At 37.0% G+C, this 27,408-nt stretch overlaps 1 protein-coding gene across 5 annotated transcripts in view; it reads left to right on the plus strand.

The window, feature by feature from the left end:
• The window catches only part of NALCN (sodium leak channel, non-selective), a 228,454-nt gene that overhangs the window by 54,505 nt on the left and 146,541 nt on the right, over positions 1–27,408 (plus strand). For all 5 annotated transcript variants that reach the window (XM_039730481.1, XM_039730485.1, XM_039730483.1 and 2 more), the window contains 2 exons: positions 25,531–25,673; positions 25,792–25,896. In XM_039730481.1, coding sequence (XP_039586415.1) covers positions 25,531–25,673; positions 25,792–25,896 — 248 coding nt within the window. The remainder of the gene's footprint in view (positions 1–25,530; positions 25,674–25,791; positions 25,897–27,408) is intronic.

Here is a 27,408-nt window from a genome sequence, read left to right on the forward strand (position 1 = left end):
GATGCATCTTTTTGTGTAGTTAACGGGTAAGTAATTAAATAAATATTTTCTGTCTAATTATACTATTTTTTGGTACATTCATTGGTATTTCATTTGCAGATATTATGATGCAGCCTGTCCTGTTGGATCCTCAAATCTATCATTACAAAAATCACAAGAGTGTAGCAGTTTGGCAGCTACTCTATAATTAGTAACTCTTAATTTGTGGCATATAAGTACAAGCTGTGAATATTTGCATTTGATAATTTCTGTTATTTTTCTTCTCTTGAAAATAAAAAGGAGGGATTTTTACTATTTTATTAATGGGTTAAGACCAATGTGTCCTAATCAGATAAAAGTTATCAGAGTTTTTAATATTGTGAATATGCCAATTAGGTAGCTTCGTATTTGGAAAACATCTTTATTTTGGCCATACCCTGGTCCCATTTTTATAAGTGGCTTTGACTTAAAAGATGAAGGTTGGAAAGCTGATAGTGTAAGTCTTGGTACTTATTTAAATATATTAAATATATTTATTTTCCAAGTTTTCCATTTTTAATTTTGAGGTGTTCTATTTATCTGTTTTATGTATGCTTCCATGCAAGTATATACGTATTGTTTAAGGAAGAACATAGTTATAGACTACTGATAAATGTGAAGTTATCTTGTCAAAATAATTTAAGCCATCTCCTTCTGATGAGAAGCAGACTTCATGTGTTTTCCAAGCAACTTATTGTGTTGCTTCATTGTCTGCCCTCTTAGGAGGATTTTCATAAGTATAACCTGACTCTTTCTTCTTTATGGAATTTAAGATCATAATTTCTCACCTTATTCACTACTGGCATAGACAAAACCTTAAAAAAATGTGTCTGCATCTTTTATTATGCCTTCCATATGGTTCTAAATGTTTCAATCTTTTGCTAGAAGACTTGGATTTTATACCTTAAATTGTTCCTACTCTCCTTCTCTAGACCTTCTCTGGCTGATCCACCAGCTAGTTGAAATGCAGTACTGTCAGAATACCCCAGCAGAGCCATTATTTTATCTGGTTTTAAGCTCTGCTACAATTTCTACATTCCAGAGAGATGTTTTCCTTTTTCATGTTTTTCTAATTTATTACAGCCCTTGTGTCTTACTGAAAGATCTGCCATAACTGTTTCCCATCCTTTATTTGTTTATTTATATATTTATTTTTAAATGTAAACCCTTGCATTTGTCTCTGTTGAATAGCATACTTACTTTTGTTTTTCCAGACTATTTCTTCTATTTGCAAGATCTTCAGGAGTTTTAATTCTGTTCTCCTGATTACTTGCACTACCTTTTAGTTTACTTTTATCTGAAATTACATGAGTATTATTTATTTTCAAACAACCTGACCAAGAGAAAAAATAAATAGAACCAGACCAAGATTAGACTCTAAAACTTTGACAGTCTTCTTTTCTGACATTGTTTCATTAATAGCTGCTGGTAAGGACACCTAACAAATGGTTTTGCACCCACCACAGACCAATGTCACCTAGCCATATTCCTGTGCATTGTCATGGTGAGACAATGTTAAAAGCCTTTAAAAGCCTATTAAAATATGCAGTGTTTCCTTTCTCTTTACAAAACTTGCCTCCATTCCACATTTGTACAGCAATTATACAGGAAGATTTGTGCCATAGGTTCTCAAGTGACTGCACCCTTTAATGTACATCAATAACATACACAAGATACTTACACAAGATGCTTGTGAAGATCATTTTTGCAACATGGGCCACATCACGTATATCTACAGCTAATGCCTCTGTCCTTTAATGTACATATTTCTAGATTGCATGTAGAATTGGATAAACACCGATTAGTATTGCCAGCTTTGCAAGTGTAATCTCTAAGAGTGAGTTACTAAAATCCAGGGAAGTTCTGTCTGGCAGTACCTCTGGAAAAGTTACAAACAAAAGTCACAGAGGTCTATCTCATAACTGTTCATGCAACTGTAGAATTAATGAAATATGAACCAATTAGCTAAGCTCACAGTACCTCAAATCCTTTTGTTTAGGAAGTTCTGAAATGGGAGGAAGGAATAGTGAGGAAAGAATGATGCCTCTCTAGGTGATCTGACTTCAGCTTCATCAGGTTCCACCTGATGGGAGGCTACAGGAAGTTTCTGCTTTCCCACAGAAAATTGCTCATGAACTCAGTAGAAACCCAAGTACTCTTTCCAACAGTTAGACACTGAACTTGACTTCTTAAGTAGGTGTTGGTCTTACACAGTGTGAGCCTTAATATAAAATTGAATCTTTTATTCTTCAGGATGCCTGAGAGATTTTTTTGAATGCTACCTGTGGGGCTGAGTGGAAGTAAGAGAAAGGATATGAATGAAAGGCTTGGCTGGCTGTGTGGATGTGGGTAGCAAAATTCCTTGCTATTGTCTCTACCTGTATGGTACTGACAAGCTCTTCTTTTTCTCAGATTTCTTAGCTGGTTTTGATTTGGGCTTCTGTAAAGAGGTTGATGTTTTCTTCATCTTAGAACAGCCTTCAGCCTTGTGTCCCACTGAGAGCATCAGGTATATTCACAGCTAGCCTGTTTCTTTCTGATTTTATTCTCTTCTCTGTTTTTTCCCTAGCTATGTTTAATTGCATAGGGTATTGCCGAGAGCGTGACAGTATTATGAAGTGTGTAAAAGAAGTTAAGCTAAATATTGAGAAAAATTACTTTTTTTGTGAACAGACACTACTAATTGTAAAAATTATTAGTCACAAATACAATATGATTGTATTTTTTTAAGTCTTTGCATCTGATATACCTAAAAAGCATAAATATATTTCTTGAATTAAATGAGAGCATACAAGTCTTGGGAATTGGAGGGTTATGATAAGTATTTTTACCTTACATCTCACTGTTTATCTGAGTGTCCATCTACCTTTAGTCAATGTTTAGCATGGCAGCAACTGCTATCAGGGCCACACTAAGGACACTAGCAGAGCTGTCTATGTGGGTGCTGTTGAACAGGGTGCCTCCTAGATGCAAATATGCAAGAATCAGTCCTGTTGTTGGATCCTGTACAGACTTCCTCCTTACCTGCACTTTCCACATAGTACAGAGTCTTTTACATTCAGGTTTTTGTTACATCAGCTAGTAATCATTCCACGTGCCTCATGGGTGCAATCATCTGCAATCATCTACAGCTGTAGACTTGCAGCACATCACTGATTTTAGTCTTCACATAATTCTGGAGAAGGTGTTTTTGTGATTTACAGTGCTACATATTGCTTCAAATAGTCTCAAAAGGAAAAGGAAGTCCCAAATAAAGATACCTAAGGTTTAAAAATATTCTACAAAATAAGCAAGAGAAGTTTTAGGCCATGAGAGGTCTGAAAGGAGAAGAGGATCTAATTCTATCCTTATTATCAACCAATCTACAAATTGCTAGGGCCAGTAACCTATCAAATGAGACTAATTACTTCTTGTACCTGCAGAGAGTCTTTGACAAAGACTACCATATTAATGGCCATTTTATATATAGGAGATAAACACACATATTCCATCACAGAGAAAACAAATTTTGATGGCAAGGAGTGCTTCAAAGCCCATATACAAAGATTATATCTGTATTAACATTACTCACCTTACAGCAGAAGTGAACACTGTTAATTGGCACATTGGTTCATTGTGAAGCAGCAAAATAATCTGATTTATGGCCTGTGAAACAGCAACAGAGCTTTGAGTCTCAGATATTTTCTGCTTTTATTAAAAGGGCTTCTTCCTTCTAATATGGGACCCAGAAATTATATATAAGGGCCTTTTTAAAATTGATAACTATATGAAAAATGTTTATATGTCACTGTGAAAAATGTCTGCCATGACTAGATTAAAAGTTAACCTAAATTAATGTTTGTGAAAGGAAACTGCACAGTGGAATCAAATTTCCTCAATTCACTTATAGGTATTGTTTTAATAAAACACTCATGCAAAGATCAATATAACCCCTTTTTTATGCAGAAATTGAAATTTTATCTACCAAACATGACAGTTACTTTGGTTCTCTCACAAGTTCTCATAGGATGGGGAAAATACCTGTGCATGTGCAACCCTTTGGCATTGCAAAGGCATTGCTCTTAGACTGAAAGATTGGATGGCATTAGGTCCATTGTTCAGAAGGAAAGAATTAAGTTAGTATGCTGTGAATCTGGATCTGCTACAATCCATTAAGTACATTTTCCACTGGAGATTTTAATATTTCCAAGAGATTGGGTACCTGTCTCTTGGATTAGAATTCAGAATGGCCACAGAGTTTGTTGAGTGGTGTGATATCATAAGCACTTAACAAAAATCTGGAGAAGGAGGAAGGATGCTCACACCAGTCTAAAAAAAAAGCTGAAAAGTGAGTCTAAATCAGGTGCCAAATTAGGTAGTCCTAGAAACTGCAAGCATTCAGAGCTACAAGTCCATTTGTTTATGTGGATATCTATATGATAAAGTAGATGTGACCCATGTTTTTCTGTAATAGTGCAGTGGTCAAAGCAAGAGACCTCCATTCTGGAAGGATGCCCTACTAATCTCTATGCATGGGCTGAACAGAGCATGGTTCCTTCCTTTTTCCCCTGACTCTGCGGCAGCAGGAATTCCCACTGCAGGCACCTTAAGAAAGCAAGCAACTGGAGGCTTGCTCTAAAGGGAGTTCTATAAAGACTTTCTCCTCATCATTCTTCTGTGAAATTATTTCAAATTTGTCTCCATGGACCACCTCACCTCAAGCTGGATAAAACCACCTTTAACATTTAGGAGGCTGAATGGCATACCAAGATGAAAGAGAGCACTTGAAAATCTGACTTGACATTCTAGCTGCCACTGGATGAGAAAAGTGCCCTTCACTGGTGGCAGAAGCTGACCTTTTAGTTACTCTGTCACTACCCACCCACTTGACCCAGGTGGCTTGGCTCTCTTGGTGGCAGGATTATCAGCCACTTGGTCTTGCCAGGTCCCTGGCATAGTCAAGAGGGGCAATTGGATTATGATTGATTAGTTGTGCTAAGCAACTGACTTTACCAGCTCTGAGGCTTCAACCTCCATGAAAATCAGTTAATTATGAGCAGATGAGCAGAATAAAATTTGCATTAGCAGGTTATTTGCTCAAAGTAGGAGATACAGCTGATAGTAAAGAGGATTGTGAGGGTTTTTATCAGACTCCCAACATGTGTTCTTCCTCCATCCACTGCTCTTTTACGTGTCTCCTAAATGAAGCTGGTGTCCCTTTGCACAGACATAGAGAGCCAGAAATGCAGATCAGCATCACCACTGCAGCCTGAATCCCTGGGCTCTGAGTCATTTGGTATCTGGGATAATAGAAAGCAGTGAGGAGATGTGATTGTTTATTCAGAGCTTCCATTTAATCGTACTCATTGAAGGCAGAAAGGTTGAGCTCTTACAAAATAAGCATTGGTTCAATAATCATTTCATCAGAACATTCAGTCAGACTATTTTAATGTATGGATGATATGTATGCTTGATACAAGTATTGAGTTTTCATGCTCTGTTTATCATAGCAAGTATATCATAGTATTAAATACTTTTATAAATGGGTCTAATTTATTCCACTAATGCACCTCTTTGATTCAGGCACTTTCATGCACAGTGTCTAGTAGAAGCTCTCTTTATCCATGACTTCAGCCTGTGGAGTTATCATGTGGTAACATGACAAGTGATAGTGATGATAATGTGTGAAGGTGTCAGAATGTAATTAGGGATTGTCATTCAGATTGTCTAGTAATAAAACACATATTTTAATGTGTGAAGATGTCAGAATGTAATTAGGGAAGTCATTCAGATTGTCTAGTAATAAAACACATATTTTCTAAATGTGAGCCAAAATGACTTAAAGCATGCCCCATTAGTCCACTGATTGAGAAACCACTAGAAATCATTATTTCAAAAATGGTGATGGATTATTTTTTTCCACTGGAATTCCTTCCTAGGCCTCGCAGATAGAGAACAATAGAGCACTGACTCCAGCTGAGGCACTGCTGGATAAGTCTCCACTCGGAGAATTTCACTTATTTGTTTTACTGCTAATTAGCATACTATCACTCATTTGGGTACTAAGAACTAGAGAAGGCTAACAGTTAAGAGACTTATTGCTTGTGAGTAGAAACAAAAATGAAGACTAAGCAAACTTAACTTATCAAAGTGTGCTTAGAGGACACAAATATTCCCAGCCTTGGCAGCATCCATGTCATGTGGCTATCTTGTATTGCATGGTAAAGCAGAGTCTGGTAAACCAACACCCTGCAGATAACAGAGAGCAATATTTTTTTCCCTTGGCGTATCCCCACATTCTGCAAAGTAGACCTTATATTTTGATCCTATTTCTAAACCTTTTGGATGAGAAATATTAGCAGGAATTTTAAAATTAGCTGCTTAATTTTACGAGTGGGTTATCAGTTCTGCAGTTTCCATAACTGTGCTGTGGGGTGGGATCGTGGTGCTCCACTGCTTCTATGGCAAGGATGTCCCACCTTATGCTTGTCCCTTGACCCCCTTAAATGAATGCTTGTGGTTCATTTCTTTATGAACTTTAGCTCAACTCAAAATAGAGGTGTCTATGTTTTATTCAGATACAGTGCTGTGAAAACATTTGTGCTGCTACATTGGCAGGGCGCAAAGACACTCATAATGGATTGTTAACTCCACAATAGTTGTTTCTTTATTTGGTGATGACCCTGTCCATTATACCTGTATTCTCCATTTAGATGTAAGTTCATTTGAGGTTTCATAAACCTTATAATGACACTAACATGTCTTAAGGTATTTCCCAGGATGACTGGCTGGCAGCAGACTGGTTTTAGAAATGCTGATATTCTCAGTATGGAGGTATCTGCTGAGCAGACACTGAGGGATTGGCCCTTATTTACTGACTTCCTTTGGTCAAAATATATATATATATTGTTTATCTTTTGTAAATCGCTTGCTCTTGTAGCCTGGCAGGACAGGGATCACAACCCTCTATTAACTACATATGTAAGTGATTAACCTTACAGATACTTTAAAAATGCAGTTTTTCTTACTCAATAGTTATAAAGGTTTATAAAAAGCAGACCAATGCATGTGATTTACTGTTTCTTCCCGCTAAAGATAAGATGTGGTAGTTACCAAACAATGTGGCACTGGTAGAAATTTTAAGGTGAGTGGCAATTATCTCTCCTTAGCAAAAATTATGTGGCACATAGCAAGATTATTATTGCTATAGGACTGAACAGGCCTTTCAACCCTGAATGTTCAGTGGAAAACCAGTGGGTTTTAATGAAAGGTTATATCTCAACTGGTGAGCTTTCATGTCTGAGGTCTTGGTTCTGTATGCTGTGTCTGTTGCCACCTACTGTTGTGACCCTGTACCAGCATTCCTGCTTGATTTCTGTGGGAGAAAGAGTCATGATATGTGGACAAGAAGGCAGCTGCTGCCCCACTTCCCTGCAGCTGAGGCACCATTGTCCTGCCACTCTGCAGCACACACTGACTGCTTAAACTGCTTGTACTGTGCAGGCCCACAGACATGACTGTGGTAAATGATATGTAAATATTGTGTGTACTCATGGTCACAGTAAGCACTTTGTATTTCTGTGTTAGGGATACCTAAACCCACAGAAGCTACTAAATACTTCTGATTTTGGACAATGGAAGAAGTGGCCTGAATTACAAAACAAACAAGCAAATGAACAAAGACAAACAAAAAATCTGAACAAAAACCAAAACGAAGAAAGCAAAACAAACAAAAACCCACACCCTAAAAATTAAACAAAAAATCCCCACCAGAACAACAATAAAAACCCCTTCCTTAGTATTTGATGTTCCTGTAGGCTTCAATTTTCTCAGTTAAGCCATTCTAGTTTCCTAGTTAATTACGACTTTTTAAGCAGTGGATTAGGAAAAAATTGCACAAATAATGTCTGTAGAGTTAGCTCTTACACTAACAAGTGGTATGTGGGAAGTTGTAGAGTTCTGAAAACTTAGAGGAATTTGAGCAGCCCTCCAGAATTTTAATTTATTGCTGTGTTAATTCCAAAGTAATTGAGTCTTGCATTAAACCAGGCAATCAGGTGAAACTAATGTGAATAGATTAGTATAGTTGTACTGACAGTTGCAGAAAACTTTCCTGCTGCTGAGAATCTTCAGTGGAACATTCTTTTCCCTAGCATTTCAGGGTTTTCTGTATTAGTGGAGGTGGCTAAATAGGTGAATCTATAATAGAATAAAACAAATTTCCAGAAAACTTTACTTTTTCTTTTGTTCTCTCTTTTATTTGTAATTGTGGACCTTTCCTGGTGGGCATCTTTTGCTATTTTGATACATAACCTGTGTTGTTATGGTATGCTGCACAGAATTTAATCACCTGTCCAGTGTCTGTGCTGTGTACTTCTTTCTATCACTCTTTTATTCCAATCTTCTCCTGGGAATACAGAAAGAGCTTTTGGACTCTGAACTATTTTGGTTAGATTTCATTTTCAAAGTAATTATTTTTGAAGTTTCCTTTATAATATGCTATCTAATAAATACTTGTGTTACAGTGATGACAAAGATGACAATGTTAAAAAAAAATAAGTCATACTTGCTGATGTTAGGTAAAAGGCCCATAAACTGTCACTGATCATAAGCTGAAAAAGGTGAAAGAGAAAAATATGGCAGAAAGGCAGACTTATTAGAAGGGTATAAGAAATTGAAAGTTGAGACAGGTTAAATGCAAGTTTTGTATCTCAGGTTTTTTTGAACTGTAAGCTATATCACCTCAGATGAATTGATGCCTTGTTGGCATAAAACTTTGCGTACTGTTTCTTAATTTATCTGAAGTAGCACAGTCTTAAATTCTATATAAGTTTTCTCCTGAGATTGGTAGAAGAACAACGTGTTAAGAAAAAAAAAACCAAAAAAAAACCAAAAAAAGAAAAAACCCCTCAGTGCAGTAGAGCCTTGGAGAGCTCACTGGCACCAGCCCAGCTGTTGGGTACTTAGTGAACCATTTAAGTATCCCTACCCCTTGGTCCTGTTCCTGCTCCTGCTCCTGTGCTGCACATCAAGAGGACAGACATATGTGCCACAGCATAAGGGTTTGGGGAGGCCTGGCTTGGAGCTTGCTGGGAAATGTGGTGCTGGAGACATTGCAGCTGGCTCTGCAGGATCCAGGCTCCCAGAGGGCACCCCTAGCTAGGGACAACCTTTGCGCTGCATCCCCTGGAAACCCTTCAGCCTGCCAGTGCCCACTGCTGCTGTGTGTGAGTTACAGGCAGTGTAAATGCTATTTCCATAGTGACTTTCTCATGGTTATTTTCTACTGCACCTTCTCTAGCATAGCAAGGCCTCCCAGCATGATTTTATGCTACATGTTCTGTGAAGGCAGAGGAGGAAATTTGCTTTTCTACTGCTGCTACAGTTTGTTTATAATTCCTATGTAAAGCGTGAGGTAAACCACTCATGTCTATTCTCTTCAGCGACATTTCTTTTTCCCCTAGTGCAGAATGCTAACCAAAGGGTCAGATAACTTGAGAGGCTAAGTAAAGCATCCAAGGGACGCATATGTGCTGGGAATACCATGGTCAAAGAGAAATAAATGCACGCTAATTTTCTTAATGGGGATTTACTGAGGAAACAAATAGAAAGAGCTGCTTCAAGCAAAACCAACCTCCCAGCCCACCAGTTTTCACTTTTCATGAGAGCTGAAGAAAGGCTTATGTCAAAGACAATAACTATTTGTGTGGATAGCTACTCAACAACTCACAATCTGACAAGGAATGAAGAACAATGTGAAAAAATAGAAAGAGGAGTTAAAGGTGTGACAGGTGTGTGAACAGCCTAGAAACACAAGGTGTGACTAATTTCAGCCATGCTAAGGAGCAGAAAACTCTTCGCCAACAGACAGAGAATGAAGTCAAGCAATTAGAAACCTGTCATTCCATACCAAGAAAATTAGATCCTATTGGTTTAATTATCAGTCAGTGCCATTAAGACAACATAGTGCTGCATAATGAAAGCTGCAGTTACTAGATAATAGAGGTAATTGTTTTCACAGTGGAAGATTTCCACATTCAGACAAGAGTTGCAGGATATGACCAGTTTACAGGCATTGACCTTCAGCACTTGTGTAATGCGTGGAACACGCATTTTACAGTCTCCTGGGATTTGATTATTTTATCCTAGTCATCATTTTCATAAAGTTGGTGAAAATGAGCAAACCATCTACTAGAAATACAATGTGCAATACTCATGCAACATGCCCTCTGTTACTGTAGCAGTTTACCAAATAATTTTTAAGACCTTTGATTTGGTAACACAGAGCCAGCTACCAGCTTGACTTTCCCACTACTGCTGGGGAATAAGAAGAAATAATGCTATTCCCAAAAATCTAATTCACAGATGGTGACTCTAGAGGGGGGGAGCACACACAGAGCAGCAGCTTAGGTGTGATTCTCCAACACATCAGCTTGTCTGTGGTAACTGGCTTCATACATGCTGCTACCCTGGGCAAATGTGTAATGCCATGCTCCTTCTTCATTAAATAGTGCACACTGTCACTTTGTTACTCAAATATTTAAATATTGAATGTTTGTTTTCCCAAGTGCCTTTTCTCTATTGTTCTTAGAGAATTTCAGTAGTTACTGTATTCTACTTCATTGTCAATGTCATGACATTGGCCCGTGAAGAAATTCTTACACAATACCTAGTATGCATTGAGTGGTATTGGAAAAGATCTAGGGTACAAGCTAAAAGAATAGTATAATATTTTGGATCTGCTGTGAAATATTGAAATACTTCTTTAAAAATTGCAAGACCGTTTACTTTCTTTTAGTTACTTAGTAGTTAACTTTAGTTATGAGAAAGTTACTTCCTTTCTCATAGCAATTGAAAAAATAGGAATGACTTGAAAGACCAAAATCTTACCTAAGAACATTAAATACCTTGTGTATTCCTTACTCTGATTATAACTTTTGGTTGTAAACAAACTGAGAGCTAGATCTTGCAGTATCTAGCAGGTGATCTGACTAAGTCTTCTGAATAAATCTTAAACATGTCTTACAAACAGTTACAACTTCTCTATTACTCTATACTTGGGGCACAGTGTTGGGAAATACATCTTGATCTCTTTGCCATAGAGGCATTTTTGTTCCATGAATTGTTTCAATATGCAAATAATTGCTATTTTTCCTAAAATATCTACAGATGTTTTCAGTCAATAGACTGCTTAATTATTCTAGCTGCTTTGGAGGTACTCCTTAATATTGAGCAGATTTTAAGACTTTTTGAAGATACGCAATTCTGTCTCCAGAGAAGGACTGACTGGTCATCTTGATAAATGTCAAATCTCCCATGCTACAGTCAGCCTTTTCCACTCTCATCCAAAATGTCCTGTAGGTTATTCTGTACTTTTCCAACAAATCTGTGCTATTGCCACCTTGCTATGGAGAGTACCATAATGATCACTACTTTGTCTCACTCATTTCATTGTTGTATCACCCCTCAAGTTAACTATCTCAGTTCATATCCAAAAATGAGTTAGCTATACAACAGTATGACCTTTTTCTTTCCAATTTGAAGAATATTGCAGTAACTAAGCTCCAAATTTTGGCAGTTAATTTAAACAGCTACAGTGAACTTGAATGACTTTGAGCTCATTTCCAGCTAAGCTGCATGCATTTTAAATTAATGATACTGAAAGAATTAAAATTATTTCTTGCATAAAATTTTAAAAAGTGAAAACAGTTAGTAAATCTACTGTCAGAAGATTTTGTCTGTCGTCACTGAGACAGGAGCATCTAACTGTTAATAGAGCATAGATGCTCTATGGTAATATGTACAAGATAAAAACTTCAGAAATCTATTCTATATCCCGAGGAGCTGACTCTACACATAGTTGATTCATGTTGACAGAAGTTACCCAGGGGCTGACAAATTCAAATAAGATAGATTAGTCACAACAGGACTTCTGTATGTCTCTTCTGATAAACTGTGGTATTATTTTCTTCTAATTACCTGCCTGTGGCAGGTTTTGCATAGTTTTCTATGATGGTATGTGTACTGCTTACATATCCTTCTGTATTAGCCATGGCTATATTGTACATGTTAACATTTTTCTTACATTTGTTCTACATCTGATGTTTTTAGGCATTTTAATTAGAATTCTGAGGTTAAGTGACAATTAATTAAATGTCTACCTGCCTCTCTCTTTGAAGCAAAAAGCTTTAGTTGAATTACTGTTTAATCTAGAGCAAAGTCCATATGCATTTTCTTTCTCCTATTTTTTTTTCATGTAGAATCATAATTCTGTCATTACCTGGATATTTTCTTTTTGTCCTTGTTATCAAATACAAAACTATGGAGCAATAATGAGGATTCATGGAAGGGTAGCAGCAATGAATGGAAATTGCATACTTTGAAAAACATTTAAAAGTTCAGCACTCTACCATTATTATACCATAGCCATGAATATGTATTTTACTGACATTCATAAAGCAAGATGGTAAATGCTCTGGAAATAGCTGAGGATATTGACTGCAGTCGTTTGAGCTTTAAGAGAAATTCTGAAGAGATTTTGGAGTGTCACAGGAGAATATTAGTTTTGAATAGTTGCTCTGGGAAGGTTATAGGATTAATTTAATAGATGTCTGTATGGGTATTTCAAGATCAGATTAGTCATTACAGGCTTTTATCTGGTCATTTTATCCACTGAAGAATGCTTCTTCTACTGTCTCCTTATTCAAACTGTAGTTAACCTGTTTTCTACTGCAGTTTCTTAAACCTAAGTGAAATAAACTCTTTTAGTTACTTTATGCCTGTCTGTTTCTATTCTCTGCTCAAATACTTTAGCAAATTCTTCAGATATGATGCTTTATGTTATACCAGACAAACAAGTCTCTATTGGCATGTCTAGTTCTACATGTTTTCTGATTTCATTCATTCCTTAGAAATGCCAAGAAATCCATGCTTTCATGGACCTCTGGACTCTTAATATCTCCAAGAGCTGTGACCTCTTTTTCTTTTTTTTTTCCTCCCTTCTAAACACACGCTTGGTTCCTTCAGTCCTTAAGTAGTCTTTCATTTCATTTAAATATTAGAATTAGAAATAGATTTGACCTGGTATGCTGGCAGCAGCTTTTAGAGTGTTCAAATTGTTAGAGCTTCTGCAGTGAACATCTTTGACCAAAGTATAAAGATATCGTTAGTTTTATATGCTATTCATTTTCCACAGACAGATGCACAAGTGCACCTGTGTCCACAGTGTCCTCAGGCACAAGGGAGAAGGTGCAGCTCAGGAAGTGAGTTTTCACTGGAGAATTTCAGTGCAGTTCAGAGTAAATATGTACTTTGTAACAAAACCAGACACTGTACTAAAAAATTACTTTCCCCAGCCGTTGTGCAGTACTTTATTAAATCAGCCACACTGCTGAGTTCTTCCTGCCCAGACCACAGTGTTAATCCTTCCTGCATAACTTCATTACAATAATTCTTAGAAATCTTCTCTGTCAGGAAGCCAATGAAAATGAAAATTTATTTTTGTACTATTTTCTACTTGAGGATTCAGACTGTGTTATTTAAAACAACTGGGCTCTATTGAACTTAGGGTTTGGTTTGGCCTTGTTTTGAAATTAGAGTTTGGTTTGGCCTTGTTTTTCATCTAGCAAGAACCTTGGTGATGTTTTTGTCTACTTCTTGTGGTGTTAGGGAACTGTGTCATATCCATTCTTCTTGAAAGTGTGAAGTCCCAACTTAGAAAAAGAGATAAAACAAGATTTAAAACTTTTTCAGGACATCATTTCTCTGATGATTGGAAAATACCTGAACTCAGCCTACCTCAATTTCATGTCTACTTGTTTCAATGCCAGTAATATCTTTTGCCTTTCTGTATGGCCAGAGACAAGTACTATTTTGCCCTCTGTGTGTTCTGTTTCTTCTTGAGAACATACTGCCATTGGTTGTATTCACACTTGGATATTTGGCCATGTATCTTTCAGATGCATAGTGCTGCCGAGCCATATACTCTGGAAACGTGAACTGTGGAACTGTGTCAGGGGCAGGATTTCCATTAATATAATAATGTACTTGGCATTGGTCTTTGGTCTGCAAACAGTATAATGTGCACTGGCAGGTGTTTACAATGCTGAAGCCTGGTCCATTCTAGAGCTGAATGGTTGATATCCATATGTACAGGAGTTGGTTTTGATCTCCACTGACCCCATGAGTCACCCCCGTGACCCTAAAACATAAAACAAAAACATGAGACTTTTCAGTCCAAAGTGTCCGTGAAAATTGTGTCACATCCCACTGCTGCAGCCCACCAGGGATGTGATTTCATAACCTAGTATAGAAGGAATGTATGGCATGTGGGAATGTCAGCCAGTGGAACATGCTGAGGATGTGAGCCTGGTTGGAATAGTGCTGAAGGTGTGTGCTGGGGTTGGATGGATCCAGACATGGTGCAGGCACATCCATCTGAAGCTAAGGTCAGGGAGCTGGAGCTACAGTGTTTCACTCCAAAGTGCCCACAGGAAATGTATTTTGCAGTAGCCTCAGGCTGTGGTTTGACATGTGGTGAGACCCAAGTAGCAATTGCTCAGGATGAGGCAGGGCACATGAATGTGTTGCTGTCACTGAGGGTGGCACAGAATGCTGAAATTACACCAGCTTAATGCCTTTGGGACAACGTTGTGGTAGAAATAGAAGAGCAGACCTTCTCTGGTGCAAGTTGGGGTGCAGACAGACAATGCCAGTTGAAGTGTTCAACCTTTCATTACAAAATGAAACCCTCAAAAAAAGGGTGATTTTAAGGGGCAGAGTCAGCTTATAGCAAATCAGTACTTCATGTTGTATGCCTGTGGTGCTTTTAATACAGTAGTCAGAGCCTTACAGAGTAAATTTATCGTTAAATTATGTCCTGCATGACATTTTATTTATTCCCAGTATTTTTTTACATCTCTTACTTTATAGAAGTTAGAACCACAACCTATGACTCATGAATGCTTCCTTTATAGAAGAAAAATAAAAATGTTTTATTTGCTGAAAAATATGATTTAACTAGTTCAGAAGCAATGGAACTTGGGTCAATACCACCACTCCTACAACACTTTCCAGGCAAAACCCTAATGCAAGGTGCTTTTCGAACTTTGATCTTCATTTCTTTGTAGGGTCTATGTGCAGCCTAAACAAATACAGATTACTTTATCCATGGTATTTTTTTTTTTGTTTTAATAACTAGTAAAGAAAAGATGCTGCACTGGATTTAGAAAATTCTTTATTGCTTTCTCCAATTCTCTAATTGGAGAAAATTAATATGAACCTAAAAAGATCTGTTTGAAGGTCAAGCTCATTGCCAGGCCACTCTAGGACTGAGTCGCCTGTTTGTATCTTATTTCTTATAGATGCTTAGCTGATGTGTTCTTAAAGAGCTCCAAGGAAAAAAATCTCAGTTATTCCACTGCTTGTTATTTTCTGCTAGCAGTTGTTTCTTCTCTATCACAGTTATCTCTGACTCAAGCACATGAATCCTACTAACAGCATTTAGTTGGTACTTTTGCAAGCTTCTTAGGAAGGTAACTGGAAAGGGTTTTAGTGCCAGGGTACCAGAGATCTGCCTGATGGTCAGTTTTGGAAGCAGATATTTCTTTGAGGTTCTCCTGTTGCATTTGTCTTCATTTAGGAAGCCCATTTCCTAGAGTCCTAGATTGTAGAATTAATGGGTCTGGAAACAGTTGTGGATTTTTTTCTCATGACTGCATCTAATGGTATTAATCTCTGGGGGTTTTTATGTGGTAGGAAATTTAATAAGTGTTTTGTAAACACCATGTTGATAAAATATACCATTTTCCCAGCATCTTGTGGGGACTAAAATGGTAGAAATCTCACAGCCATAAATTTAACTCTGTTTCTACCAAAAGAATGATAAATTCCTCTTTTGCTTCAAGTACTAGCATTTAGGCCAGAGTTGAAAATTTTTAATTTGTGTCCTTCCATGTCTCAAAGAATCTGACTATATCCAGCTATCTGAACATCAGCTCACATGCCTGACTTTGGGCAGTGCGATTTAAAAATTGGGAACATAATTTTCTTCTCCAAAATATTACAGAAATATTTTGGCACAACTTATAAACAAGGATCAGGATTTATTTCTTGTTATGAAAAATATGGGGCCATAATGTAACAACACAAAATTTCTACCCAAGCTGTGGTAGGATTTGCAGACACATTGCTGAGGATAACAACATGTATATAACATCCAGCAGCAAATATCCTCATGTGTGCTTTTAGAGGTGTCTTTGACTTCAGTGAAGGGAGTGGATAGACTTCCAAGGTTTGTTGTTTTTTTAATTAATTGAAGAGTAGACAAAGAGTCACTGTGAAGTAAACGGCGTGCAGAAAATCAACCCTGAATTTATGCGTAGCACTTGTTTGCACCTTCAGATCTAAAAGCTCTGATTTTACTTCACCCACTGAAAATTATTTTCATATGGAAAATGAGATCTCTTTACCTCATCCTTTGATAAAAAATTGCTTGGAGTGGGTCTGATGTGTATTTCTTGTGAAGCTGCTTCTATGAGCAATGCCAAAACTTTTTTTTTTTTCATACACAGCCTTTTTTTCAAACCACGTGTTCATGTATCTCAGTACAAAATGCCACATTTTCCACTTTAGCAAAAAGCTTTGAAGAAAAATATGTTAAATATCATTGGTCTGTAGAAAATTAATGCAACTTTGAGTCAAAGCACAGAGTTGACACACACCTACTCAAAGAATAAACATCTTTGCAGGTAAACTTGATGCTGAGAAAAAAAGAAAAAGGCCTATCTGAGAAAAAAAAAACTACATTGATTTGACAGTGAGAAATCCCAGAAATTTCTGTTATCGGTGTGTGGGATTATTTTCAGTAGTGCATAAAGATCAGAAAGAAGTTCTGCAGAAGCAGATAATACTGAAAACAAGCTTTAAACAGTGTGTGCAAAACTTTGGAAATTATCTCTCCCAAGAAATACCTGGCAGTTTATACAGCTTTTTTTGCCAAAGGTTTTGATTTTCATCTCCTAATAAATGTGCCAGCTGCTTTAGTCCATTAGTACTAGTCTTCCAAGAATTCCTTTTATAATCAGTAGATCTCTGGTCATGCAAATACTTACTTTAAGACAGTCCAGAATAAAAGAATTCAGATTCTACAAGAATTGGTTTTCTTTCCAATTTAGTATTTTGTTTACTGAAGGAAAGGAGAAAAGGTTGATGGCTTCTTGCCATGTATGGTTTTGGGTTTTTTTGTTTAAAAATAAAAACCAGGTTCTTTCTCTTTTGACACCCAGCTCTTTTAAAATCAGAAATTTTTAAGATAGTTTCATCTTAGACATTGATTGTGTCGCTGCTTGAGGAGAGTCTCAGAGTCCCTAACTTAATACAGCCATCTCTGAACTGGGACAATATGCTTATCTCATAAAGGTGCTGTGGGATTCAGTGTGCTATTGGCTTGCTAAACCACTTGTCTGTGTCTCCACAGTATTTCTAACTGCATGTATTAGGATAGTGGGCAAACCAGTCCCTCACATCAACAAAGTACTTGAATTATTTTCCTTCTAGTGGCATGTAAAAGGCACCAGGGAGTAGTTAGTAATAGATAAAGAAGTCATTGAATGAGTTTCATTTGGGTTTTCTTGAAACAGTCAATCATAGAGCTCCTTCCTTCCATTTAGAAGAAGAAGTTACTGTCTCTTCAGTTGGATTAGTCTGTTAAAATGCATTTGACACTGCATATTTGCTGTTGTTATTCAGATGTTTGGAGATTGATGAGATTTCGAACATGTATTGGTTTTTATAATGTCCACTTAACCAGCTTTACTGTTTGTTATCTTTTCCTAGAGAAATGCATTGATCTAAGTGCTGTTACTGTCTTGTGTTCATTGAATGCTCAGCAGGTCTTGTTAGTTGGGATTTTCTACTGTTGCCCTTTGGTGAAACTTTTATACAAGAATAAAATCTTGTTCATATGTGCACTATAGGTGAAGCAAATCAAATTGGGATTCTTTGGGGGGAGAAGCGGATTTTTAAAAGCATCTTATTTAAAATGACAGCCGTTTTACCATTGATTGTGGTAAAATCTCACGCATCTGCTTTTGAAAATGTTATCCATTCAAGAGAAAGGCACTGACCTCTTCATTTTAAGAGAGCAAGTACATCCCCAGAGAAGCACCTACAATTCACAGGTGATGCCCAGTGGAACCAAATGAAACTGAAATAGAGCTTTAGGACCAAGCAGCTTTGCTGTTTCATGATTGTATTTAAAATGAATTTGATTATTCTATCACTATTGGAAAAGCTAATGCAACAATTGAATAGTTTTGATTAACAGTGTATAAAATTCAGTGCTGAATTTGCATGCTTTATGTCAAAGAAGATTTGCATACTTTGTTTTCTCTCTAACAAAGTAATCCATCACTGCCTTGTTTTTAATAGTCATTCCCAGCATTTGGCTGAATGGCAATCCAAATACATTATATCTGTACTAAGAATTCTGCCTTAAACTTTTATCTTTAATATGATAACCCTTAAAGTGTTCATTAAATTTGAAATGTAACAATTTGGGGGAATTTCTAAATTTTGATTTCTGGGCTGCCACTTCTACTCTATAAATGTGTCTACATATGTAATGCATTTTAAAAAAAGTAACAGTCCTATAAAAAGATGGTTCATTTTCAAAGGAATAAGTTATTAAATTGTAGAGATGCCTCCATTGAACTTTTTTTATCTTATACAGTTTTGTCATAACATTTACTGTAACAGGCATTGACTCCACTATGACTTGTACTTGAAATCAGAGGTGTTTCATTGGAACGGCTGAGGTGGTGGCTGGCCCATCTTCACAGCATTCATCACTCTTAAAGCCAAGGCCTAGGGATTTCTGTATTCTTGGTTTCTAGATATGAAGAGTATTTTTACAGTTTGGTAAGAAAAAGCACAGCTATGGCAGTGTCCTACTTCTAGTCTCCAGCCTGAAGCTCTGCCCATTCTGTTAAAGATGAGACCCCAGAGACCTGAGAAAAGCTGTGTCCTTAAGAGTACTCTCTAGAGTGAGGAAAAGGTGGGAGGCTTGACTGTGCTGCAGAGTTTCCAGCTAGCTATGTGTGCTACAGCTCAGCATTTACTTGATTCTCATCAGCTGCCACTAAATTTGTAAAGTTGTCTCCCCACAGTCACAAAAGTGATTATAAGACAGACAGTCCTACAGCTGTCTAATTGCCAAAAGGAAAAAGCAGACAGTATTTCTGCACATAAAGTCAGCTTATGAGCTCTGTTGACATTTTTGATCCCTATTTGTTATTTGTGAATCTATAGCTATTTAATTAAAAAAATTATTAAAGAAAAGCAGATGAAAATGCTATTCTGACTAAATGTCCATAACAAAGCACACATAAAGTCATTCTGAAGAATGTTCACTTTCTTTACACCTTGGACTTGTTAAAAAATGTAAAGCAGCTTTGTCTTTTCAAAGCATAAAATATTATATCAGTACTATCTATTAAGTACTACTGTTAAGTACTATCACATGTAAGACATTATTGGTACAACAAAGCATGGACTTCTTTAGAACATGCTCCTATTTAACCTATTTTACCCTGTGCAGTCAATACACAAGGCCAGCATTGCTACATTTCATTATTACAAATTCATATTGGTAAGCTGACTCCTGAATATTGCACACATTTCTAAAATACTTGCAAACAGTGCAGACAAGTCCCTTTTTTTTTTCTTTTTTTTTTTTTTTCCAGAATTTGACTGGTTTAATTGAGGTGTTAGGGCATGGGTTGGACTCAATGATCTTGAAGGTCTCTTCCATCCTAGCGATTCTGTAAATTCTGTGATTTTCTGTCTTTTTATTACTAAGTCCATGGATCAGGTTGCATTGATCCTAGAAATTATATTTGCAATGTTCTTTATCTCCATATTGGTGCTTTTATCTGTAAAGTCTCTGTTTATAGTCTTTTCTCACACATAAAAGCTTCATCTTCTTATAAGCAAATAGATTTTCAAAATGAAGAATCAGTGACACATCACTACTTATACTTTAAGTCACTATGCTTAGCAAGGATTAAAAGACTGTGTTCAGACTGACAGTGTGGGTTTTTTCTGCTGTTGTAAATCAGTTTTTCAGCAGCTTAGTAACAGGAAAATGGCACTGGGGCTTGAGGTTTCAGCAGAGGAGTAGAGCATTGACATGTTTTGGGGTTTTTTTCTTTTCCTCCTAATTTCTGCTGGCTGGCAGACTGGCTGGTGAGAATTGGTTTGGGAAAGTAAAATAGGTTGCTCACTCAGGGCCAAGAAACCCCATGAAGCCATTCAGTATTAGTTGATTTTTTAGTTGATTTCAGTTCTGCCTGCCAGCTGCTTCCCAGAGGTGTTAACAACTTTGTCCTTGCATTTCTGGACAATTTTTAGTCCTTTCTAGTTTCACTGAAGCAATAGTGTAAAACACTTGGAAAATCCTGACCACATGCACTGTTTTACAAATACTTAATACTGAAAGATAAATTAAAAACTGACTGGTCCATCGAAATATCCATGCCCTGAAGAAACATTTTATGAGTGAAGGTAAGCAGGGACAGAAACAGGCATGATGACATTTCCATAGCTCAGGCAGAGGTCATTGCTTTATGGGCAGTCACTCACAGAGCCGTGTTAAGGAAGGCTGCCTTTCAGCGTGCAGCACAACAGAGTGAAATTAGACAGCAGCACCTGCCAGAAGGCGGCTTAGCTTTGCCGGCAAATAGGAGAATCAATCCTTTAGCCGGCGCAGCGAGAGGTTGACGCAGTCTGTGCTCTCCGGGCTGGACGCTCCGGCTGATGCTCCAGCTGTGCCCGAGGTGCACGACCCCCATCTAGCGGCTGCTGTCAAGTGAGGGAAAGGAGCGGCGCTGCCTGGCATCTGCTGCCTTTCCTGCGTGGCCGTGGCTAGTGGTTTAAGCTTTTAATAACAACACATGGATTTTTACTTGCTTGAATAATTCCTGATTTAAAAAAAAAAAAAAAAAAAAAAACAACAAAAAACAAACAAACACACAGGAAGTTTCTTATTTTGTATTGGGGTTGTTTTTCTTTGTTGTTTTTTTGTTTGGTTTTTTAGTTTTTGGTTTGGGTTGGTTTTTTTCCCCCTAAAGTGGCCCTCCTGTAGATTTTCTTTCTCAGCAGCTTCACAGCAGTCACAAGAAAACTGAGAAAATCCTAACATGGTAAGCCAAGGTAGTCCATAAATATAATTTACACATGCAGAAATTGCTGGTGTTAATGCATAGCTAAACTTAGTTTTCAGTTTTTGCATCTCACTTGTAATAGCTACACATAGCACAGATATTAATTAATGAAAGGCAGCTCCTCAGCACCATACATTCTCTTACTCCCATAATCCCATAATATGGGATTTTGAATCAAGAAGCAAGAATGCATCATCAAGTTAGGAGGAAAGGGTTCTGTTTCCCAAATCAGTGAATTTTCATGTGACTTTTTAGCTCTGCTCCTTTAATTCTGCTATTTTAAGACTACAGTGTTATTCAGTGCACTCCTTTTCTCATTACATCCATTTGCAGAATGAGCTGGTTATAGAAGGAGTTGATGTCACAGAGCATGGTGGTATCAGAGTCTCAGAAACAAGCAAAAAATCCCTTAGTAATTTAAAATATAGGGTTTTGGCAGGATAGGTGATTTTAGTCACCTAAGAAAAGTCATCAATTTTTTCCCTGTCTCTTCTAATTCTTTTTGTTTTCCTGGTAATCTACTCATCTGTATAGCATGGAAGAGCCAGGTTACCTTGCTTCCTGATTAGGCATGGATACCATTTGAATTACTTTTATTACAATTATTTAGGTAGTAAAGCAATTATTTTCTCCACGCCCCTTCAGACTAATGTTGCCATATTCTAGATCTGAAAGGCACTTGTACTGAAGAAGAAATAAGCCCCCAGCATTCTGGTGCTGAATCCCCATATACTAAACATACAATATCAGTAAGGATAAGCTTGTCTCTGATTGCTGTCTTGTCTTCTATACAGTATGGAGCTAGTGAAAATATCACATAAAGTGAGCAAGATTCAATATCTTTCCCAGTATTTCACCAAATATTTAATTTTCTGAACTTTTTAAATTTTCTTTTTGATATTAACCATGTACAGCTGTAAAACATTTCCAAAGCTAGAAGTGTTCCGTGCTTAGATAAAAGTAGTCATTTTGAGATTGATACAGATTATGATGTTGATTTATTGAGTTTTAATTTCTACTGAGAAGTGTTTTCCTCTTTTTTTTTGTTTGTTTAACTAGCATTGTGTTTAAAGGAATTGTTTTATTATAACATCAAAATGGAATTTATTGGACAAGTTCAAACAAAACACAAAAACTTCAAAGCATGTTACTTTATTTTGCCTATTTTGTTCTCAGAAAGTTCCTCCCAAATTAATATTGAATGATTTCAAGGCTTAACCATTCACTGATATAAATAGGAAAATTATCATAAATATTTGCTAGATATTTTTATATCTCAAATTCAGCAAGCTGCCAAAACTATTTTGCCTATTTTGTTCTCAGAAAGTTCCTCCCAAATTAATATTGAATGATTTCAAGGCTTAACCATTCACTGATATAAATAGGAAAATTATCATAAATATTTGCTAGATATTTTTATATCTCAAATTCAGCAAGCTGCCCATGCCAACATGCTTAAGCTGATGAGCAGTGCCATAACAACCATGTGTTTAACTCTCTTCATAATTCAAAGCTTTTTCATGGTGGAAAAGTCTCACTGATGCCTGCAGTTACATTGCATAAATGATGATCCTAATGTTCAGGACTTTGACAAGAGGTGACTGCCTTCTGTTGTGTATTGAATAGCCAGGCCCTGCAGGTTTTCAAGTCCTCATTCCCTGTGACACCCATATTCCTGTATGGAAGACTTTTCATGGAAAAGTCTCACTGATGCCTGCAGTTACATTGCATAAATGATGATCCTAATGTTCAGGACTTTGACAAGAGGTGACTGCCTTCTGTTGTGTATTGAATAGCCAGGCCCTGCAGGTTTTCAAGTCCTCATTCCCTGTGACACCCATATTCCTGCTGCTGGGGGATCTATGTTCTCAAATGCCCTAAGCACAAGACTCTCAGCACTACGCTGTCATTACTTAAGCCCTTTGAACTAGTAGGAAAAGACACTTTGTCACTGATAGAATACAGACATCTGTGGAAAACAATAGATTTGCCGTTTGATCTCAGGGGCATATGTTGGATTTCATTTATGGCAGCATTCCCATGTCTGGTTTTTTGGGATGTATCCTACCATCACTTAAAATTTTGATATTCTCTCACCCTCCATATGGCTTTGAACATGGTGAGAAAAACAGAGTATGTTGCTGTGAGAGGAGAGTCTTTTAATAACTTACTCATTGGCTTTAGGAAGATGTAGACCAAAATTAAAGAAATAATTAGAAAAAAAACAGAATAGCAAAAACATGCAGTAAGGTAGATGCTGTCTAAGAATAACTCTTCTTTTCCAAGGCAAAAGATTTTATGGTGTTGCAGCCCTTATTCTGCATCACTTATTCTGTTTGAAAAAGGATTTCCAAGAGACAGTGAACAGCATGGTTCCTGTCATCAGTAATGAAAGTTTTATTATATTCTAGTCACATTTGTTAAGCATGTATATTCTTAAGAGGGATTGCTTTCCAACAGCCTTATGAATACCTCTACGAGTTATACACTATAGAGACGTTTTTACTTTAGTGTCACAGGCAAATTCATTTTAATTGGGTTAATTGTGCATTTTTGTCCATTCACGGTATTGCTTTACTGTGGCAGATGGCCCAGTGATGTGTTAGAAATACTTTGCATGACATCCCCTCTATTTTACTAATCTTCACTGTGACTTTCCCGTTAGTAATGACTAATGACAGTTTCCTTGCCAGCAACTTTTAATAGATTCTTTTTTTTTTCTTTAATCTCTCCCTGTCCTCAACAGCACTGTTTTGTTAAATAATTTAATCAGTTCAGCAACAGTATATTATTAGACAATTGAACCATTACTTTTTGAATTTTTGAAATGTAAAATACCCATGAAGAAATCACTGATGAATATTTCAGTATTGATAGAGACCACTTTTTCTTCTAAAGAAATAGAACAGGTTTTTCTTCTTTGCTTGAATTCTTTTCCTTTCCTTTTATTTTCATTTCTGTCTCTTGGTCCTGAGAACCATATACAGAAAAAAGCAAGGAATCCAATAACTAAAAAACCTAACAGTTTTTCCTACCCACCATGCCCATCTTAACCATTTGACACCTACCATAAAAAATAGGTGTTGTACAGAAAAAAATTCAATTTTTCCCTCTTTCCTCTCTAAATTTTGAAGATTTATCTGCAGAAGGGACACCCTGAGGCACAACTGGCTCCAGGTTCATCCCATCCCTGTTAGTGAACAAAAGGATATAGATGTTACAAATTCAACAGGAAAACAGTAGCACTATAGGCTGCTGTGATTTTTTGGGAAACTCCTGGACTCTGGAATTTCTGCCCAGAACCTCTTCTTTCACTGTGAAGAAGATCAGATAGTCACCTTTCTATCTTTATGTTGCTAGCAGCTGCTGTTTTGCTAAGGGCAGTGCTCCTCATGCTCCCTCTCTTTTGTTGAAGACATTCCATGAAATGAAGCAGTAGTGGAGCAGAGCTGGCAGGTGGCTGTAGGACAATTCTGTGATTTCACAGCAGTTTGTGAGATTTCACAGTTTAATTTCACAGTTTAATTGTGTTTCTTCTTGGAACAAAAAATTGCTTTAAACAAGAATGACTTACAAGCTATAACTGGTTTTTATTTTGAAGCTTTCATTGCAGAGATAAGGAGGAAGACCAAGCTGGCTAAAGCATATTATCACTCAGACATTAGGTTGAGTTTGGACTTTATGTTTAAAATTAGTAGCTTTATAGCTGCTATTCAAAAGTGGTTTCTGCACAAAAAGGTCTCTCATAATTTTCCTTTCATCTTCACTCCACCCCCTCAAGAGTGATATAGCAAGTTCAAATTAAAAATGCTTTTTAAAGGCAACATATGTACATTAATGCAGCTACTATCTGAATTTCAAAGCAGTTCAGTAGCTTGCTGTAGATGCTTACTGTGCTTGCTAGTGTCAGGCACCTTCTTGGTCTATTGCTACTTGCTTAGTGTTGCTGATATTAAAAGTGATTTCTTTAACCAACTGAATGTTGATCCTTGTTAAATCTGCCTTTTCTCAGGGATGCTGCTGAATGCAAATGATGGGACAAATTCTGCCTTTGGATGCATTTGCATATTGCCAGTGAACCCTTCTAAGGGATTATACATGTCTGTCCAGGGAGGGAAGGAAGTCAGTCTGATCTGATACAAAACCAATTCAATTGCAAAAGGAAGAAATATGGAAATGCACCTGAAAAATTTTGAAGGAGAATAGCTGACACCCTTTAGAAAAAACAAAAATATGATACAAGTTTGTTTGCTGACACTGAAAACTTTTAGGGATGTTTAATGCCAAGCATTTTCATTTTTTCCTCTGACAGGCACAAGCATATTTACTGTTTACGAAGCTGCTTCTCAGGAAGGCTGGGTGTTCCTTATGTACCGAGCAATTGACAGCTTTCCCCGATGGCGTTCATATTTCTATTTCATCACCCTAATTTTCTTTCTGGCCTGGCTTGTTAAGGTACTGAAAAATATGTCCTTTTAAATTGGTCTGAAACATAGATCATATTAGAATTAATTTCTTCTCTTTTCTGCTTGCTGAGCTTTGTGTCAGCCATTCTTTCTTTTTCTTTTTCCAGAATGTTTTTATTGCAGTCATCATTGAAACGTTTGCTGAAATTAGAGTGCAGTTCCAGCAGATGTGGGGGTCCAGGAGCAGTACTACTTCAACTGCCACCACCCAGGTGAAGCACTTGAGATGCTAAGGTTCTTTGGGGATTTGATTTGGTTTAGTTTATGAATTAATAATAAGCAAAAAATTATTGTCATACATGACATATTTGACTTTGCATGTTGCTACCTACATCCTAAACCTGATATATGAATTTTCTTAAAAAATTTAATTCTTGGTTGCATTATCTAACTAGTCTTTTTTAGAAAGGAATAATATAGAAGACCATAATACAGTTCTTTATATGGCTAGGTATGTTATTGCTGTGTTTGTATTATTTTTAACAAAGTATAATGGTTTTTTTTCATGTCATTGGTGGGTTTGAAGTCAGGGTTGCTATTGGATATCACTTTCTGTGCTAAGAAATAAGAGCTGAAATCCCAAAGTAGCTGGAAGAAGAGGGGTCAGAGGGTGGCTGAAGTGTTTGGGGAGACTGGTCCTGGAACTGAGAAAGGTGTGTTGAGACCAAGGAAGAATAGATTGTAGGGCAAGGAAAGAGCCACACTCACAGCTGGGGCAGTCACAGAACATGAGACCCTGAATAAAAATAAGAAACTGTGATAGAAAGGGTGGGCTGAGTAGTGGGGAAGAACCCCGTATGAAAAAGGAGAGCTCCTGGGTTGATATTTAAATTCTAACACTCCTTATTTTAACAATCACATTATGTGGCCCAAATGGGCAAAAGACCAGGCTTTTCTAGGGTAGTGCATTTTGCCATCTCTGAGAAGAACTAGTACCAACTGCCTGCAGAAAGCTCTTAGAAAGACAGATAAGCGAAACATACCCTTGAGGGAATTTTTTCTAACCATGTAGCTGGAGATTATTTATTTTTCTAAGCCAAAGGATTTAAGTTTTCAAAATTAATTATTGAATATTTTATATTCTTTTTTATATTCCTGTAATCCATATGTAAATCTAGTCCTTTTCTGCCGGCTGCTACATTTTTTGCCTCAAATAGACTTTGTGGCAATAATTTCTACTCTCTCTCTATATATATATATGTCTTTTTCAAAGCAGACTTTGTGATATCAATTTAAAGTATAAAAAGAAAGGACTTTTCTACATGACATATGCTTAGCCTGAGGAACTTAATGTTCATAGGACAAATTCTGAGCCATATAGGCTTATCCAACATACTCTCAACTGGAGGATGGAACAGAGAGTTCAATGTAGAGAAACACAAGAAGCAGCCAACATTAAAAATATAAAATATCCAAAATAATGTCGTGATGCCGAAGAACATGAATATGTTGAATATAATCTGCATCATGTAAATTAAAAATAGCTTGCTAGCTGCAGACAAGCAAATGGTTTGAATGGCTGCTTTATTCCTCAAGTCAGTGACATAATGGGATATCAAGAGAGTCCAGGTTACCAAACTGCAAAAATTATTTATCTTTTTCTGTATTAAGAAGTACAGAAAATATATTGCAGGATTTCTTGTTCAAAGCACCAGACGAAAGTTAAAACCCATGCTTGTTTTGTGCAGGAAGTAGCCTTGAGAGCTATGCCTTAATTTTCCCGC

Source organism: Passer montanus, unplaced genomic scaffold (assembly GCF_014805655.1).
Source record: "Passer montanus isolate IOZ18808 unplaced genomic scaffold, ASM1480565v1 scaffold72, whole genome shotgun sequence".
Taxonomy (NCBI): Eukaryota; Metazoa; Chordata; class Aves; order Passeriformes; family Passeridae; genus Passer; species Passer montanus.